Source organism: Lygodium microphyllum, chromosome 20, assembly GCF_053477565.2.
Source record: "Lygodium microphyllum isolate KBCC chromosome 20, Lygodium_microphyllum_v1.1.10, whole genome shotgun sequence".
NCBI classification, from domain to species: Eukaryota; Viridiplantae; Streptophyta; class Polypodiopsida; order Schizaeales; family Lygodiaceae; genus Lygodium; species Lygodium microphyllum.
In genome coordinates, this window is record NC_141154.1 from 66,081,940 (window position 1) to 66,103,109 (window position 21,170).

At 42.1% G+C, this 21,170-nt stretch overlaps 1 protein-coding gene across 3 annotated transcripts in view; it reads left to right on the forward strand.

The window, feature by feature from the left end:
* LOC148018975 (Transducin/WD40 repeat-like superfamily protein) overlaps nt 1-20,888 on the forward strand; it is a 186,797-nt gene extending 165,909 nt beyond the window's left edge. The window contains exons 16-17 of one of the 3 annotated variants that reach the window (XM_087701481.1): nt 19,031-19,717; nt 19,814-20,888. In XM_087701481.1, coding sequence (XP_087557607.1) covers nt 19,031-19,717; nt 19,814-20,156 — 1,030 coding nt within the window. In that variant the 3' untranslated portion in view covers nt 20,157-20,888. The remainder of the gene's footprint in view (nt 1-19,030; nt 19,718-19,813) is intronic. The other 2 variants (XM_087701482.1, XM_087701483.1) reach the window with 2 other exon arrangements.
* Nucleotides 20,889-21,170: the final 282 nt, after the last annotated feature.

Genomic DNA, 21,170 nt, shown 5'->3' on the forward strand with positions numbered 1-21,170 from the left:
TTTATGGATTGCATGTCACTTAACTCGCTCAGAGAACATAATAGCCCTGTCTTGACCAGCTCATTTTGTGATTGATTAAACACAAGCTTAGGAATCATGTTGTGTTTAATAAAATTCCCAGCCATTGAAGGTCTCTGTTCAGCAAGGAATAGATTCTCCATGCTCCAGGGAATATCAAGTTGCCTTGGGAAACAAACGAGTCAAGGGCATGCTTTATCCCCAATACACTTGTGAAATGCCAATACTTGTAGCTGAACTACTACTGTAACCTCTTTTTAATCAAAGAAGTGTTCTAAAAAGAAATGTCAATTTATAGGAAGTTTCCCTGCATCTACACCTCCATGATCTACAAATTTTTTTGGAGATAACCATACTGTCCTTTTTTTCTCCAAAGAAAAGAAAATTCTATTAATAACAACTCAAAGGAAATCCCTTGATGTAGAGTACAAAGTACAAAGACGTAATTGGAGCAAAATGATAATTTGCATACGAAGATTCGAATCTAACTCATTATTTACAATATTTAACAAGTGGAAGACATTAGACTATTACAACTTACCTATTTGGCAATAGGTATCTCATACATGGTCCGTAGCATATGTAAGTTAGAGCCACAATAAATCAGTTGCTCTAACTACCATATTCTCAACTTATTTAACTGCTATGTGCTCAAGTTATTTCGGATCTTAATGTGTATCAAAGAGTATGTTGACCAATTTCTCTTACACGCACCAATCGAGCAATCCTATGTTAGGCAAATAATTTAAGTGGTTTCAACTTCAATGTTCATGTAGCAATCAAAGATTATTAACTCTTTAAGTTCAAGGTAACAACTTACAAGTTTAAATTGTGAACTTTTAACCTCAAGATTCAACTCACTTGTGCAAGCACTGTAAGGGCAATCTTTTGGACATTGGATATATTAAGAAGGTTTCATCAAAATAGAGGCTTGACCAAAGAGAGCCTCTTTCAGCACTACACGATGGCAACATCAGTTCCTCTTTGTTCACTACAGTTTATGGTTTTTTTGGTGGCCATATCAATCTACATGGCACAAGTAAAACAGGAGTTTGGTAAGATTTAGGATGTAGATGAAGTAGAAGAGGTAGAGATTTATGAATATAGAAGAGATGTTAGGCTAGGAGAATCATGATTCATGAATGAGGAGATAAGAGATAAAAAGTTGAAACATAAAATAAATAATGAATTATGAACTAAAAGATAAATCTTGTTCTATAAGATTATCTCATTTATAGTTTATTGTATGTGTATGTGTGTAAAAGATCTTGCCGTTCTTCATCCTCTTTGCCTTGCATCCGTGGCTCACAAGAAAAATGTGTCAAGAGGTGAAGAAACAAGAATATTGATGGTGCCTCATTTCTCACTCTATTCATTGAAAAGTATGATACAACCATACTTTGCCCATCTGGTATGCACGGGGTTGAGAGATTCGGTGGTTCTCTCCCTCTCCTCATTGAGCTTTTTGGTCAGCATGTGGTTATAGGTGATGTCGTAGCACCTCTTATATGTATCAACTATGGCAATAGCGTTCAACATTCTTTTTTATCTATCCACTCGAAGCAAATGGAATGGGAGATTGCACTCAATGATAGTGGGTGAAATCTTTACCTTTGCATTTTTTGGCCTCTTTTTAAGGAAGAACCAAGGATCGGAACTACCACCCGTAGCTTTTTTTATTAAAGATTTCCTACATGGCCTTTTGCTTTCAACAGTGCTGGTAGAGCACGAGGCTATTAAGGCACATAAACTACGACTAGGATTTTGAAGTAATCACTTTCATGTCAGTAGTGACCACCTCCTCTTTAGCCTTTGCCATGCTCAATGACACATTGTTGCTTTGATCGGAGAGAAGAGAGTACTTCATGATATCATCGGCTATGAATTGAGGGATTCAAGGATACCGGCTGCATTGACCACCTGCCTTGGTCAAGTAAATAATAAGCCCCATCACGCTACTTGTAATCGTCTTTTCACAAAACTTGCAAGTCCAATAGTAGCAATTTGACTTACATGTGTCCTTCTCAAGATTTATATGTAGAGATGAAAACTCTCCTCACAAGATACAATAAGCATACATGGGGTAGGGTCACATGCGAGAGTGTGCTCTTGTCGTGCTAATTTGGAAGTTGAAGACGCTGAGGTGCCGAGTGTCGGCTCAAGGTTCTTGTCAAGGTATGAGAATTTAATTCAATTGGATTTGTCTTCGAAGTTTGTGTTTTCGAAGTTTTTGTTAGGCTTGTGTGATGCTCTACCCGGAATTAAGTTTATTTAATTGTTTCCGAGCTACAAGAGGCATTGTGTGTTGTTTGGGTTCGTGTATGTCTTGTGGTGTTTGTTGAATATTTAAATTTTTTGTGTTGTGTTGTGCATCCAACATCCAACAAAGTCAATAATTCTCACCGGCACTCGTTAACATCTCATTATCAGGTTGTGATAGAGGCTTGTCTTGATCACCGCTTGCGTGTGAAGAGGCCTACGCATTGTGGAGAAGAATGAGGAGCTCTTGGCATCTGAATTTATTGACAATTACACAAATTTTAGGTGTTGAATTTAGTATACAATACTTTCTTCTATTGGCACGAGTCTGGAGGTGCCTGTCAAACCCTAATTTTTGTAGAAATTTATGATTTACAACAGAAATCTTCTTGTTGTCCACCAAATATGGCTGAGATCTACTCCAAATGGCTAAGAAATGCCGAGATCTTTTGAGAAATTACTAGAGAATGTGAGAGAAAGCCAAGATAAGAGAGATCTGATTTTCTTTGTGAGGAAACCCTAAAATATGCCTATTGTCTACTCTAGCTTGTATTTAATGTAGTCACCTATTGCCAAGCACCTCCAAAATGCTATCATTAGCAATGTTGTTGCTAGCCCCTGGAAGATGTCTCCCCATTGTTCCTTGCTTGCTGAGACCCCCAAATGATTATATTTTGCAGCACACTGCTATTCTCAATTTGCATGGGCATTTTTGCCAACAAGTGGCAGCATTCTAAACCCATTTTTCAGCATTATTCAGTCATTTAATTAATTTTCAGAATTAAATAATCTTGAAAATTAATTTCAAGACTTCTTACCCTATCCAAAATTTAATATGCCTATCCATAACTGAATTGGCTAGGCCATTTGCAACTTGGAGTGGTCGCCAATCTCTGTTGACCCTTGGACTGGCATTAATTAATTAACTAATGCTAGACTCTAATAGTGTCACCACTGACACTTATTGGCCAAATAACTGTCCTAGGGTCAAAACTGATACCAACTAACCCCCAAAGCCCAACTAGCACAACTTATCATAACTTTTACATTTCACACCCACTGTATCCTCGGGGTCCTTGGCCTATTACCATGAAATGATTGCCATGTGTATCACATGTGCTAAACAACCTTATACATTTGATTAATAACTTAATCAAATGGTATAGGCAAGATTAAAGTATCTGAAAATTTCATGTCCTTGTGACAAATCTCCCCTTTGAAAACCTTACGATCGTCCTCGATTGCACTGCATTGTGCCAAAGGAAAGCACATTGCACTCGAATTTCCATAAGGGCATCACATCACAACATTGGTCACTATTGTCTAACCATGCTATATGCCCCAAATCTTGCTGAAAATTTTCAGCCAGCATAAACATGATATAAATCTGAAATATAGTCCGAAATTGTTGTTAGAAACCCATTGGATGCATCCATAACTCATGTTTCTCAACCATAATAAAGCCTAGTATAAAATTGTAATGTTTACCCCCTACTTTGCATGAACTTGGGCGTAGAAGGGGATTGAAATTAAAAGCATATTCTCAACATAAACCATGGCTAAAATTATCAATTGCATTTACTAATGTGCTATTGTCCATGGAATCAACTGTAAACCATTGAAAATTGAGTATCAACTGATCATAAGCTAATCACTTTTTGATCTGAGAATTGATGACAAACTGATTGGTAGAATTGATCAATAACTAGTGTAAAAACTAATGCAAAACTGATCCTAAAAGTAATCATAACCGATTCTCAAACTAATCAAAAATTTTATCTCAAAAGTGTTGGGTATTTCACTTGCGCCTCAGTTACATCTACCCTCACATAGGAGTGTTGGTGATCAATAGGACACTGGGGCACTTTTTAATCTCACTAGGAGAAGTTATTTCCCCCAGACTTATGGTCTTATTTCGTATGTGCTTATGTCACACACTCACTGGCACTTATTGTATTCGGGTGTGAACACCCCTTACAAACCGAAGGTTTAAGGGTTGTACTTTGTACTTTCAGGTTTACACTCTTTCAGTCTATTGCATTGGGTGTCGTGCTTCACTCTCACACTATTTATTGATTTTTGTGCTGAACTTCGATCCTGTCTCGATCTCACATTTGGTATTAGAGCATTCGCTCTATTCAGCTCAGCTCAGGTTTTGCACAGCTCCACTTAGGCTCCAGGAGCTTCTTGCTCAGTTCAAGCTCCAGCTTCTCAGCTCAGCAGTAGGGTCCAGCCTCAAACTTCAAAAAAAGATGCCTTGCCCCTCTGCTTTGCAGAGCTGCGCCCTGTCCTACAGCAACTCGACCTGCTTATTGGAGCTACCTTGCATTTCGCCAGTCCACCTGGAAGGTTGCTCGCCAGGCTGTTGCCTGCGTCGCCCCTGTTCTGGCCATGCCTGCCCTTTGGCAACGACGTCCAATACCTTGCCCCAACAGTGCCCCGCCAATCTTTAGCCGCCTACGTCTGTGGCAAACGCCGCTTGCGTCAGGGAACGTCGCCCGTCGTTTGAAAACGCCTCTTGTGCCTTAGAGAAATGCGTCCATCTGCCCCTGACAATGCCTACAACCACTAAGCCCGCCTGCGCCTTGTGACGACATAAAGAACAGGTCCTAGCTGCCCCAAGTGCGCATGAAATGACAATAGAGCTCCTAACAAGCCCTGGACTCGCCCCTGCACGCACCTAGTCCCATCGGCCGCGGAGGGAGTGGATGATGGAGGTCCAGAGCTCCGCTAAGGTCGCGTGTACCGAGAGTCTCTCTCTACCGAAAGCCATCTGACACCGTGCCTTCCACATATGCCATCCAGTTGGACTCCCTATGATCTCCCATACCTCCGAGTGGTCTGCTGTGGGTTCTAGTACCAGGCGGATGCATAGGGTCTCCAAACCAACTACTGTGCACGACCCTGCCTCGATAATGAATATTATGTCCTGCATCCCAGCCTCATACAGAAGGTGACGGCCCTGGTTGATTGCCTGCCAAGAGAAAGCTCCCCATGGGATTCATCCAAGGTTGGGTGCTATACGGCGAAGAATGCGGCATGCTCCTCTCCATACGAGCTGCGCCTCCTCGCATAACCAAAGGCAGTGCTTTGGTGTTTCCAGAGGTTGCTGTGTGCAGCGCTTACAACCTCCCTTCTTTTGCATTTGGGCAAGCCAACTTCCCACCGCCAAGCCTTCATGTGCCACCAGCCATAAGAAATACGACACCCTCCTTGGCCTCCAGCTATCCCATAGGCAGCGCCAGAAGGTCCGTCAGAAAGGCTATCCCATAGGCGGCGCCAGAAGGTCCGTCGGAAAGGCTCTGTGATGCTATGCTCCGCCCGATGCTTGCTATGTGACGGCGCCCAATCCATATCCTCCTGCATCAATACATGTCTGCCAATCATGGCAGTGTACTCCATGAACTTGGATGGCTTCTTGGCGAGTCGCGACTGTTGTGGCCGGCCATAGCCACTCTCCTGGGTCCCACTCATCAAGTGGTCTGCTCTCCCAGATCCAAAGGCGCCACTCCTTGAGCTCCTTCCATAAAATATAGGGGCCCAGTCGCCATGTCTTTACCTGAAGGTCCACCTCCCAAATCCTCTTCCACGAAAGGGCGGCTATCCCCTCATCCTACTGCTCTGTCAAGGGCCAGACGCCCTCCCTCCTAAACGGCGAAGAAAGTCGCTTGCAAGGCGCTACCCACTTTGCTTGCCACCTGTAGGGGGATGCATGTTGGTGAAAACCTAGGTGCCCATACCTCCCCGAACTCTATCGGCTCTCGTATCGGAGAAGCAAGCTACTCCAGAGATATTGCTGTGTCTATCTCCCTTCTCCTCAACTCCACTCCTCTCTAGCAGCCTAATACTTGTTGCAGTACCTCCTTGTCCGCCATCCTGTACACCTGCCGTCGTGTCCTGATGGTATGAGCCAGGTCGGCCTCCCAACCAGCCCACTGGATGTGGGGACACTCGCCGATCTGTGCCCCAACCCGATCTTTGACCTAGGGGTTCCAAATCATCGACTGACGGTCTATCTTCTCTTGGCAGCCCTCCCTCTAACCGATACTATATGATAGTCGCCCACACCACCTTGGCCTTGGAATCCCTGGAACCATCTGACCCTAATCAAAGGAAGTTTCACACTAGGCGACGAAGCTGCACTATGCAGGATGAGAAGCATCAACACGAGGTAATATATTAGGCCGTTGCTAGGAGGTCAATTTCTTCCGAATAGAATCAAGGACAGGAAGAAACTGCTGTGGCAGGAGTGATGTCAAGTCCCACCTAGAACCCTAGGTACCGGACGGTCTATCCTGTGCTCACCCATCTAAATCCCAGGTGGACGCCCCACTCCATTCTAGAGTCTGGATCCCCTGGTGCCTCTTGTAATAATCTCTCCGTGGCTGCTAGGTCCTACCGGAGTGCTCTCTCCTCCTCCCAGCTCTGCTGTCTAGCCTGTATAGCTACCTCGTGGCAGATTCTGCTCAACTCAGCTAGGACCTCTGCAAGCTCCTCTGCTATCCGGTCCCTTCTATCCCACTCTCTGGTCCAATCTGCTCTATTTGTCTCGTCACCTCCTCCCTCCTATAGATCGAGTCAGGGATCCGACAGGATCATGTATCTAGAGCGGATGCTAGGGGATCAAGTGTCAAGAGAACTGGGCAATGATCAGACAACGTGGTGCCTGCCAACTGCTCAATCTAGCCTCCATGAGAGCCTCCCCACTCTCCCACATAGAACCTATCCAACCGCTCTAGCAGGACTCCACCTAGCCTCCCGTATCCCCAAGAGAAGTCCAACGACCTCTCCCTCCTGTGGAAGGCAAAGTCTCTCCAGGCATCGCGTGCTCCTACTGCTAGCAGAAAGACCTCCCATGCCTCTTGCTCCTCCCCAGCCATCCCTTGGTAGTTTCTGCCTCTGCCTTGCTGGTTCTCCAAAGCCTTGAGGTTGTTGAAGTCTCCTCCAACGATCCAAGAGTTCACCTCTGGGAGTCCATCTGCGATCTTTACCCAAAACTTGTTGCATACCCTAACCTCCGTAGGGGCATAGACATTGAGGATGCCAAGAGAGATGTCTTTATATATGTATCCAAGGAGGACAGATTGAATGGAAGCAACTACTCACTTTGGTCCTTTATGATAAAGAATGTGCTTGTGGTGAAAAATCTTTGGCCTCTAGCTACTCCTCCTCTAGGAGGACGTGCACAATGGGAACCTCAGCCTGCTCCACTTCAGCCACTTCCCCAGATCAACAACTCAAAAAGCATGGGATACACGGGATGCACAGGCTTTGTTGCTGATTGCATTGGCAGTTCAGCAGTCCATCATCCCCCACATTCGTTCAGCAACTTCTTCACAATAAGCTTTGGCTAGCTTTGAAGTAGATGTTTGCAGGCAAGAATGAGACTCGCATCTCTTTCTTAAGAAAGAGCTAGAGACATTGAAAATGGATGAAGGTGATTCTATTCAGGATCACTTGAACAAAATTCAGGACTTGCGTGAGCAACTCATGAATGTTGATGAGTACTATTTGGATGCACAAATGATATCTACCACTTTGAACTCATTATCTCCTTCGTACTTGGCTTTTCATACGGCCTTAAACTTCAACATGAGGATTGCTGCACAGCCAATCACTTTTCTTCAATTAGTCAGTTTGCTTCTAGAAGAGGAGCAAACAAGAAGAAATAGTGGTGTGGATGCCATAGCCTTTGAACATGCTTTTAGAGCTAGACAGAAAGGCAAAGGCAGTCAAATAAATAATGCTCCGTAGAGTTTTGGGACTTCTGGCACATCACAGGCAAGTAAAAACAAGGGGGCATGCAAGCCAAAAAGAGAAAATGCCATTATCGCAAGAAGCCAGGCCACTACATCACTGAGTGCAGAAAAGCGCATCGCTGAGGAGGAGTCAGGAATGTCTGTTTCTGATGCTCCTTCCACTGCTATTGAGTCTGCATCCTTTGTTACAGACATGGACTGTTTCTTTTACACATGCAGTTATGACACTTCTTGGGCTAATTGAGCATTTAGCTCTACTGAGGATGCAGGCACTTGGTTTTTTGACAGTGGTGCTTCTAGGCATATTACATCTCGCAAAGATTTATTTGCTTCTATTGGTGCAGCTCCAGTTGGCAAGTCTGTATAGTGTGCCAACAATGTATCATACCCTGTTAGAGGTATTGGGGAGATTGTGCTCACAGCCATTGATGGCTCTATTCTCTCGCTACAGGATGCTTTGTTTGTGCCCAACATAAAGAAGAATTCGCTCTCTATTTCTTCTTTGGCACGTTGTGGATTGCAAGTCACGTTTGATGATGACAGAAACATGGTGAGAGACAAAGAACACATGACTTTGGTCTTGACAAGCACTTTATGTCATGGGTTATACGAGTTGGATGCTCTTTCAGTTGATTAGTCAGCGTACTTGGTATCTACTCTTACTCCTACTATGATACAGGCAGAGTTATGGCATGCTAGGATGGGGCATGTAAACTTTGGTAGCTTGATGCTCTTACAGCATAGACAGATGCTAGATGGATTACCTCTACTAGAGAGATCTCCTGAGCACTTGTGCGAAGGATGTATTTTGGGGAAAATGCAATTGGTTTTTGTTTCCCCGTGATGTTGCTTTTAGAGCAACAACCAAGTTGCAATTAGTGCATTCAGATGTATGTGGGCCTATGGAGACAAAGTCATTGGGAGGATGTTACTATTTTGTGACTTTTATTGATGACTTTACTCAATTTTGCTAGGTCTACTCTTTGGTCAAAAAGTCAGAAGTGTATGATGCATTCTTGGCTTTTGTTGCACTTGTTGAGAACCAATGTGGCTGTAAAATAAAGACTCTCCGTTCGGACCGAGAGGGGAAATATGTCCTCTATGCTGAATTCTTTTTTAAAGCAAAAGGGCATTGTCCATCAGTACACTACTGCTTATACTCCACAGCAGAATGGGGTTGGAGAGAGGAAGAATCGATCACTCATGGAGATGGCCAGATGTATGCTGAAAGCAAAGAGCTTGCCACATAGTTTTTGGATGGAAGTCATCATGTGTGCTTGCCATGTTTTGAACAAATGCCCCACCAAAGCATTGAAGAAAATTACACCTTTTGATTGAGGCTTGGAATAGCCGGAAACCTTCTGTTGGACACCTTCATACCTTTGGGTGCCTTGCATATGCACACATTCCACAGATACTTAGAAAAAAGTTGGATAACAAGGCTATCAAATGCATTTTTGTGGGATATAGTAGTGAGAGCAAAGGCTACAGACTCTATGATCCTGTCTCTAAAAAGGTGTTTATCAGTAGGGATGCACTATTTGATGAAAAATCAGAACTTTCCTTGGCTGGTTTAGACACATATCAGGCTGCCCGTGATGTATTTGGCGGGTTGCTGCCAATTACATTTGGTGATTCAGCTGGAGTTTCAGCAAGTGAACTCAATGTTCAGCCAGCTGCTCCTTTGGAAAATGCAGAAAATCAACGATTGGCTTATCTGAATATTCAACAAAGTGCTGAAATTGAAATTTAGTAAGAGCTTATGCACAATCAAGAGGCAATACAAATGTCTAGATGGTATTTATAGACTATGAAAGATAGTCATCTGGATGCACCCATGGCTGGTCGTACTAGAAGGCAAGCTCGTATGCATGATACTGCACATACCATAGAGTTTGTTATGGCAACAAGCACCCTTGATGATGAGAAGCTTGAATGTTTTGAGGATGTACAATAGAGTTTGCATTGGATTCTATCAGTAAGAATCAAACATGGGATTTGATAACTTTGCCCTTTGGGAAGAAAGCCATCGGAAGAAAATGGGTCTACAAGCTGAAATGAAATGCAGATGGATCCATTGACAAATATAAGGCAAGGCTTGTAGCTAAAGGCTATGCACAGAAAAAAGGCATTGACTATGAGGAGACATTTGCTCCTACTTCTCGCATGACGACCATCAGGTCTATGGTTGCTTTGGCTGCTCATTATGGATGGACTTTGCATCAATTGGATATTAAAACTGCATTTTTACATGGGGAACTTCATGAGGAAGTATATGTACAGCAGCACATTGGTTTTGCAATTGAGGGATCAGAACACTTGGTTTGCAAGTTGAAAAAAGCTTTATATGGTTTAAAACAAGCTCCTAGAGCTTGGTATGCAAAGATAGATGCTTTCTTGCTTAGCCAAGGGTTCATAAACAGCTCATCTGAGTCTATCCTTTACGTATGTAAAGAGGGGGGATCAATGCTAATCATTTGTCTATATGTTGATGATCTCTTGCTTTGGGCATTCAATTCATACATGATGCTAGAGGTATTGGTTTATCACAGTCAAGATACATTGGTAAACTTCTTGAGAAGTTTGGCTTGCAAAATTGCAAGCAAGTCTGTACACCAATGGAACCTGGACTAAAGCTATCATTACATGATGACAGTGATTTGTTTGATATACACACATATGCTCCAGTAGTTGGATATCTTACTTACCTATACAATACTAGGCCGGACATATAGTTTGTAGTTTCAACCCTGAGCAAATATATGCATCAACCACACATGTCACATTGGCAAGTTGTTAAGCATATCTTCCGTTACTTGCAGGGTACTAGATCTCTTGGATTACTTTATGCCAAGGGGGGACCCTACAATTACATGCTTATAGTGATTCTAATTGGGTTGGTGATTATGATTCACATCACTTCACTAGTGGCAATTGTTTCTTTCTTGACTCGTCTTACATATCTTGGCTTAGCAAGAAACAGTCCATTGTTGCCACATCATCATGTAAAGCTGAATACAAGGTAGCTTTCACTACCACAGTTGAATGCGTATGGATTAGACACTTGCTAGCTGATTTGGATGTATCTATTACGGAGCCTACTTCTTTGTTCACTAATAGTCCGAGTGTCATTGCAGTGGCACGGAAAACCCAGTATTTCATGCACGCACAAAACACATTGAGATACATTATTACTTTATCAGAGAGAGGCTACATGCAGGTGATATCAGCCTTGTCTATTGTCCTACCACTAGTAATATGTCAGATATCTTCACCAAAGCTCTTCCTCGTGACAAGTTTGAAGCAATTCGCAATGCTTTAAATTTGATCTCCTTTGGTGGCGGATGATCCTTGTACTCTTGATCACTCTTCACTCCAGGGGGTTTGTTGGGTATTTCACTTACGCCTCACTTACGTCTATGCTTATAGGAGTGTCGGTGATTAGTAGGACACTGGGGCACTTTTTACTCTCGGTAGGAGAGGTTTTTTCCCCTAGACTTATGGTCTTATTTCGTATGTGCTTATGTCATACACTTACGGACAGTTATCATGTTCGGGTGTGAACACCCCTTACTTTGTACTTCTAGGTTTACACTCTTTCAGTCTATTGCATTGGGTGTCGTGCTTCACTCTCACACTGTCTACTGATTTCTATGTTGAGCTTCGATCCTGTCTCGATCTCACAAAAAGTGAGGCATGAGTATACATCTCATAATGACTATACACTGAGTAGTGACCTCATTGCAGACATACTATCAGCACAATACCTTGGATGCATACTGAATAGATTCAAGATCCACTACGTACAAGACCTGTCCACAACTTGCAAAGTGAAAGTGGTACCTCCCCCTTGAGCATCAAGCAATACTTCGAACCCTTGCTCTGCTAAACCTGACTAAAACTGAACCAAAGTTTGCTCTAATTAAAAGGCGTCTTGGTAAAGTTGCAACAACTGCGGATAGTCTACCAAGTCATCCTCTTCCATCCACTTTATATCTATTAGTGAAACAATGTTAAAGCTTCACCAAGAAGCATATGAAAACTTTACCTCCGACTTTACTTACCTGGAAACCTCTACTAGGTTGTAGGCCATGCTTCCCCTTAAGCATTGCGATTCTTGATACTTTCACATTGTTGTAATTCCAACTTAACCAATATGCAACATTGCTTCCAATGCAGCCCCTCATGCGTATTCAACATGCTAGGAGCACCAATATATTAGGAAACATTATTGTTTGCATATTTTGGACGATTGCAATGTGACTATGTATGGAAATTTGCATACTACTAGCCATACAAGATATATTTTTTGATACATTGCATGCATTACTAGCATCGTTTTTCCTCATAACCAACACTATACGGAGCATTTGCATAACTAGCATTAATACCACGAGTCCCAAACATAATGGGCTGTATATATGCATTGCCAAACTTGCCACTTTGTGCCCCAACATCATGCCAACATTGTTTTACATGGAATTATGCATACTACAAGCCATACATGGATACATTGGGCCTTGCACACCACGCATTGGTTACTACATACCATAAGGAGTTGTGCCATAAATCCCCGTAAATGGTCCTGACCCACCATAGCATGGAAACTAGTGCCACCACCAAAGTAACGTGGTTGCCTCATAATCGCATGCATGCCTTGCTATCCAAAAAGCATTGAATCGACACTTCCAAGTTGGCCTTGCATATGCAACAATTGCCCCACTTGCATCATTTGCTTATGCTCACTATCCACATTTAAAACATCATGCTGTTGTATTGGCTCTTCCTTTAGTGTATCTTATTGTCTCAAAGCTCTTGAAGACAATTCTCTCTTCTTGCCTTTAGTCCCCTTTTTTAAGGGTACAAAAAGCGCATGAACTAAGGATCATTTGCCAATTGCATTAGCATTTCAGCTACTAACCTCAAGTGATCATAAATTGGTCATCAAATTCCTGTTCCTCTTTTGTTGAGCATCAGTTATTAAAGATCCAAAAGGATTTGAATTTCCTGACAATTACGCAAATTTCAAGTGCTGGATTTAGAGTATGTTGCCTTCTCCTATTCGCATGGACCCCAAGGTGATTGCCAAACCCTAATCTCTACAAAAATTTAGAGTTTACAGTAGAAATCCTCCTACTCTCACCAGATATGGCTAAGATCTACTCCAAATGGCTAATAAATATTGAGATCTTTTGAGAAATTACCGGAGAAGGCGAGAGAAAGCCAAGATAAGAGAGAGATCAAATTTTCTTCGCGAGAAAACCCTGAAATATGCCTAATGCCTACTCCAACCTAGATTTAATGCAATCACCTACTATTGCCAAGTCTCCAAAATGTTGTCACCTGATCAGCAATGCTATTTCCAGCTCCTAGAAGGTGTCTCTCTATTGTCCCCTCCCTATTGAGGCCCCTAGATGATTATCTTCTATAGCACATTGCTATTCTCTCTCTCTCTCTCTCTCTCATGCCGTAAACTAACTCAATAGCTAAGACCCAGCCCCAAAAAACGTTTTCTCAGTTTGCATGGGCATTTTTGCCTAGTGATAGCCTTCTAAATCCATTTTTCAGCACTATCCAACCATTTAATTCATTTTCAGAATTAGATAATCTTAAACATTAATATCAACTTTTCTGACCATCCATAATTACTTTTCAAAATTAAATGTGCCCATCCATAATTAAATTGTCTAGGCCATTTACAACTTGGGGCTCTTGACCATTAGATTGGCATTAATTAATTAATGCTAGTCCCTAGTTCACCATTGACACTTATTGGTCCAATAACTGTGCTAGGGTCAAAACGGACACCGACTAACCCCCAAGCCCAGCTGGCATAACTTATCACAAACTTATCACAACTTTTGCCTTTGACACCCACTACATCCTCAGGGTCTTTGGCCTATTACCATGAAATAACTGCCATGTGCATCACATGTGCTAAACAACCTTGCATATTTGATAAATAACTTAATCAAACGTTATCGGCAAGATTAAAGCATCTTAAAATTTTACGTTCTTGTGACAATAGATAATCTTTGTCCAAATTCTCAAGATAGCGTCTACAATTGACACATGTTGGAGATCTATAGTATGGTTGCACCACAAAGTCCCAAGTATTTTGTTTTATCTATTCACGAAATGGGATACTTTTGTATGTTTCATCCAAAATAGGTTTATCATCGCCTTATAGCAATATTCACAAATTCTAAAACATTGTTGTGCACAACCATTTACAAGATTACATCCTCTAGTCATATCAAAAAGCATTCAACATTGATAAAAGGCTTCAGTTATTGAGCTTCATAAAGTTGCAGCACCCCTTGCAGCCATCCCACAACAACAATTGGTAAAAATCCATAGAATTCTTAGAGAATTGCAAATTGAGAATTTGGGTTAAGTGATGTCTATTGCATGGAAATAGTGCATGTGATCTCACATAATTATATATGGGTGGCTGACCTAGAACTATCTAGAAAAAAAATTTGGATATCTTGAGTTGATGGCAAATACACATTTGGAATGGATAGTGTTGTGGGTAATTCAAGTACATTGCACCCTTTGCTTCCATGCCAGAAGCCCTAGAAAAAACTTCTTATAAGGAGGCTACAGACTATGATGCCTTCACATGGAGGACCATGGCAGCCCATGGATCTTTCAAGAGATTAGTACCAGGGACTTAGGGAAGAATTTTGAGGTTTGATTCGAACCTGCAATTATTAGAGCGTGGATATCCATATCATTCACCCTTGATCAACTACCCTTGACTACAATCAAAGAGAAGAGGAAGCAACCTCTTTTGTTTTCAATCACTATTTGAGATTAGAGTTAGACCACACTCTTAGATAGAGGACATATCTATCATGGGGGAGCTTTTGTGTACAGGTCACTACATCAGTGAGAGATTGGTTTTCACTCTAGGAGTTATCGCAAGAGACTCAAAGACAAAGACTATAGGATCTTAGGGAAGCCAAAGCTATGATTGAGATTGTGATGGAGTGAGTTCCACCAAATTAGCAAATAGATGCAATCGCTTCTTAGACTTGGATTGGTCTCTTCTTTAGAGGGAACATTCTTCTAGTAGGCATTGCAACTAGCAGAGATAGGACAATCACTTTCATGATTGAGAGGATGGTTGCCTTCAATGTGAGTACGTTGACCAAATAGCGTTCAGCAAATGCTCCAAACAAAGAATTAGAGTAGTGACACACTTTGAGAGGAAGTAGCACATTGACATGGGCCTAGCCTTGTAGATGGATGGAGATATTGGGCTTATCGGAGGAGGCCTCTACAAAGGTTGTAGTGGGATCCAAGAGAATGGTTGTGGTGGGATCTGTTTCTTAGTAGACCATGCAATGTGGCCTTCTTTGGGTACACTAGTAGGCTAGGGAGGAGGATACAAATGAGCAGGATTAGAGCACAGCCAGCAACCACCCCTCATTGGCATAGAGAGGGAATCTCAATTGAGTTCTTATATGATATGACTTTTGGAGGAGGCTACATGAGAGCTTCATGCCTAGGAAGATCTCTCTCACACTATGCCTTATAGCTCATAGTAGCCTAGTGGTTGACACTTTGCTTGGATACAACGGGGACCTAGTGGCATGTGTATGGTGCGACGAGCCCAAGGAGACACAGAGACACTACCTATGTGACTGCCCTAGAGCTCAAGAGGTATGAAAGAGAGTCCTCAGGATGATACTCCATGGCATAGTAGAGACCATGGTGGTGACACAGGGGGCTATAGCGTGTGTCATAGATAGAGGCCCAACATGCAGCTATGAAGATGTTCAAGGGAGTCTTTCTTTCCTCATCATTGGACAGCATATAAGTAGGGTCCCTACCCTAGATGACTCAGCCACAATGGACCCAAGGACTGGCAAAATGGGAGCTGATTGCCAGTATCATAGCTTGATACATCTGAACCACAAGATGCAGCCATGTTATTGACCTTGAGAAGTATCCACTTTGGAGACTATTGAGGATTTGGATAGAGATCATTCACACACTCTACAAGGGATGAGAGAGTATGAAGGGCAGTTCTTCAAGGATGAGGAAGAGAAGAGAGGCTTTCCTGCAGACAAGGAACTTGCACACCTTCTTCCATACTGCCCTTCAAATGGTTTGGCATTATAGCCTACCAAATTGGTTGTTCACACAACCATTGTCTTTATGATGTACTTAGTTACTCTTTATAGAGTTCCTTGTACTTTGTATTTGCCTCAGGTTTTATGCCAAGGTGGTGTTAATAGAATTTTCTTTTAAAAAACTAATGAATGAGCACTCTGCTTTTATCAATAATCACATTGTTCCCACACTCAGTAATTTCTCATTTCTGCTGGGAAAAAGCTAGGTTCAAATGTTAAAAGCTGAACCAGAAATCAGAAGTTAAAGCACAAATGGCAAAACTAAATGCTGATAGCATCAACAGCTACTTCAGGAATACGAAGGAAGGTGGGAATCATTACACAAGTGGAATGGATACACTAACTTTTACATTACTCAAGGTACCATTAAATAGGCAAACTGCAACTCCTCTGACTTTAAATGGCCAACCTAAATCATCTCCACCTTTCCTAAGGTTGAGACTCTACTCCCATACTCTCTCCAACTTCCTTGAATTTAGTTGGATTACATCATGGCTTATGCCATATTTTTCTAAAGGCTTCAATTTCTTCTAGCATTTTACCCAAGAAAACAAACCTCCTAGTTTGATGGTAATAATTTTAGTTCAAAATTTGAAATATGTATTGCCATATTATCAATATCTAAATTTACCTTGCACCACAAGTAGTGGACCCAAAAGAAAACTGTGTTGAACCTTCCGCAATTTTGGATCCCTTGAATCTGGATGCCAATTTCATCAGCAGATATACATCCAACATGCTACATTTCATATTCTGGAACAAAGTTAAAGCTGTTATATGACTTTCATAAAAGAGGGAGTATAAATGTGTAAAAGCCTATATCTCCTCTCCAGGGCTAGCTGCCATACCTTTTCAGAATTGATGATAAATACAAGGGTTTTAAAAGAGACAGTCCTGCACTGTGCACAGGCAGTGCCATGCCTATCCCAGCCATATGTTCTGCCTCTTTTTGCCCTTCCCACTGCCCAGCCTCTTCCTCCACACCCACCTTTTGTTGATGTGTCTACTCATTGCCGGCCTCCCTAGTTAGCCACCTCCACCTCCTCTATGTTTCTCTCCTCGGTCCTTCTGCATTTTTCTATGCCAACCTGCACCAAGAGAGGCCATAAATGCTGGCTGACCAGCAATACATGATGGTCATTGTAGGAAAAAATGCCATAAAAATAGGGGTGGCCCCAAAAAAGTCCCCAATGACAAAGACAATGTCTGGCAGGTGTAAGCAGACTACGGAAAGCAGTAACTGGCCTAGAAATGCACACAGGAGGCCAACAAATAAAGAAATTGCACCTAAATTGCCACAGCTGTGATGTCTCTGTCAAACTCTAATAGAAGCTCACAACCAGGAGATGACAAACTGGCATAACTAACATAGCCAGGCTGACATATTTGGCATACAAAGAACACTTGTCTTGCAATTCAGCATGTCGCATTCGTGGTGATATCAGTTCCATAAGGGGCTTTCTATTTATGGCAGGTGACATGCTTTATATCTGCTTTATGGCTTGAGATTATTCATATGGTCTTCACTCATTGTCAGTGCACCTTGTTCTACATGGCGATAGATGATAGGACACTAGAAAGTTTGCTATGAATAGCCATAAATGCCCAAATCTGGCCAGCCTGCACCAGGAGAGGCCAAAAATGCTGGCCAACTAGCAATAAACGCTGGTCACTGTAAAAAAAATGCCATAAACATAGGGTCGACCCCAGAAAATTCCCAAATGACAATGACAATGTCCGGTAGGTGTAGGCAGACTATGGAAAGCAGTAGCTGGCCTAGAAATGCACACAAGAGGCCAACAAGTAAAGAAATTGCACCTAAACTGCCACAGCTGTGATGTCTCTGTCAAACTCTAATAGGAGCTCACAACCAGGAGATGACAAACTGACATAACTAACATAGCCAGGCTGACATATTTGGCATACAAAGAACACTTGTCTTGCAATTCAGCATCTCGCATTCGTGGTGATATCAGTTCCATAAGGGGCTTTCTATTTATGGCAGGTGACATGCTTTATATCTGCTTTATGGCTTGAGATTATTCGTATGGTCTTCACTCATTGTCCGTGCACCTTGTTCTACATGGCTGTATATGATAGGACACTAGAAAGTTTGCTATGAATAGCCATGAATGCCCAAATCTGGCCAGCCTGCACCAGGAGAGGCCATAAATGCTGGCCAACTAGCAATAAATGCTGGTCACTGTAGAAAAAAATGCCATAAACATAGGGTGACCCCAGAAAATTCCCAAATGACAATGACAATGTCCGGCAGGTGTAGGCAGACTATGGAAAGCAGTAACTGGCCTAGAAATGCACACAGGAGGCCAACAAGTAAAGAAATTGCACCTAAACTGCCAGAGCTCTGATGTCTCCATCAAACTCTGATAGGAGCTCACAACCAAGAGATGACAGATTGACATAACTAACATAGCCAGGCTAACATATTTGGCATACAAAGAACACTTGTCTTTCAATTCAGCATCTGGCATTCACGATGATATCAGTTCCATAGAGGCTTTCTATTTATGGCAGGTGATATGCTTTATATCTGCTCTATGGCTTGAGATTATTTGTATGGTCTTCACTCATTGTCCGTGCACCTTGTCGACACTACATGGCTGTAGATGATAGGACACTAGAAAGTTTGCTTTTTCTTTTGGTGGCTAAGATTTTTGGTAATTGAGTGGTCAGTTAACTTTATTGTTAAACCCTTAACAACTTTAATAATATCACATCGTAATGTAATTGGGTGATCTTTTTCGTTGAACCCTTACCACAGCTTGGTATTGTTCTCATGCATAATAATTTGTAGATTTAGATGGTCACTTCTTTGTTTGATATTTTCAGGACTATGAAAGCAATGGCACAAGTATATTGGGTTGGCAGTCAGCAAGTTACTGCAGATATATCAGTCACACTGAAGCATATCAAGTACAAGATTCCTGACAGTGACTTGGTCCAATGGAAGTCTCGACTGCTTACAGCTCTTCATCATTTTGAAAACAGTGCAATACCTTTGGTACTTTGGGATGTTGTTACTTGCCTGGTTTCTCTCTCAACATGTGCTGGGAGCAGATTTGTGAAATCAGTTATATCTGAATGGCTTCTCAGCTTGGAAATAGTTAAGTCAGCATCTGACAAGGACCTAATGCTGTCGGAGAGTTATGAACAGAGTCTTAGATCTACCAGTTCTCGTTGCCTGCAAATTGTTTGTGTGATATTCAGGCACCTGAAGTCAGTGAATGGTAAGACATTAGTGGATGTGGACTCTGCAGGTACAGAAAGCAGCAGTTTAGGGAACCTTGACCAAGTTTGGTGGAGGTTCTTGTCTGATGTAGAGCATGAGCTGAGGCAGCGCCTTGTATTTTTGACCTTGAATTCAGTAATCTCTAGCTTGAACAAAGGTCAAGGCAAGGATGCTTTTGATGGTATGAACTTGATGAGTGTCATGTGTATGCTACAGTGGGTAGTGGCCAATTCATTCAGAATCTCACCACATCTATTGGGGAAAGCACAGAAGATTGCTGAAAACTTGTAAGTTTTAGATTCAATGCAGACTGGTTTTTACAGATACTAGCGTATTAACTTTTGCTTTAGAAGTGCTCCTCATGATAATCTTTTTATGTGCAGAGAAACATATTCTCAAACAGAAGTATGCAGTATATGCGGTGCAAAAGTTCCATACCTTTCTGCAGAAACAGGGGAATGTGAAGGCATGAGTCATCACAAGCTTCCTCGATGTGCAACAACTTTTAGATTATGTCCTTCTGATGCCCTCTGGTTTTGCAACTGCTGTGCTAGACGGGCTTCAAAACAGACCCCAGTATCTTTCCTTACACTTTCTTCTGGTCATCCTTCTGATCAGTTAGTTGAAAGTCTACCACTTGATGATGTTCAACCGGTGTGCCCTTTTTGTGGGATTTTGATGCAAAAATTTTTACCAGATTGCTTTCTGAGGCTGAGTTTGGTTTGAGAGCTCACTTCTGAAAAGCAGTGTCCTCTTTGAGAGAGACTGACCTAGAGAGTATCATGATTATCTGCAAGGCGGCTCTAATCCAAACATGTTGATTCCATAGTTTTCAAGGAAGAGCAGGAACCAGGCTAACTCTGTGATCATCCTCGACCAATGTTGATGTTCCCACAGGACAAAGAAAGAAGAAAAGACTATCAGCTGTATTTTCAAAACAGGACTATCACCTGCACCTCTTCTTGAATTGAGATCCCATCTTGGTCATCCCACTCCACAGTGGCTAGAAGCTCTTGTAATATATGCATTGCTTGTGACCTGTTAGAGGTGCAGGCGTGGTCAGGTCTATATACAAGCAGGATAAACTCTCCCAATCAGGTGTAGCTGACTGTATGTCTCATGCTATCTGTGTGAGCTTTGTATTGATGACCTTTGGTCTGTAGGCAACACAGAGTTTTGTGCAGAAAATGGAAGTGTACTATACAAAGCTGAAATCCTGTGGGTACTTAACAGTTCTGCAAGTTCTCAAGACACAATCCAAATCATGAGAGATTTTCTAGTACAATGATTCCGTACTGTTGGCAATGTCTGCTTGCCAATGTGGATGAATGTGTAATGTCAAAACTGCTTCATTACCAATTCTTGTAACAGTGGATGGACTGTAAGGGAACACGATGGTGTATAGCATTCAATTTGTCCCAACTTACAGCTGTGTGATGTCTTTGGCATGCCGTCTCCATTGGTATAGATTAGAAAACTTGGTTTTTCTATTCCAAACCTTTTTTGCTTGGATAAGTCTAATATTCTAAAAACCTTGGCTGCTTCATTGTGCCACAAGGCTGACCTAGAAACAGATTCAATGGAAATCTTTAACGCATAATCATGATGCGTGCCGATCATAAACCTACTGAAACATTCCAAAGAGTAGTGGATATGAATACAAGATTGAAGTGCACATGGCTCTGACTACATGCTTGCACACCTTGGCCATGAACAGAAGGGAACTTTGAACCATCTTTT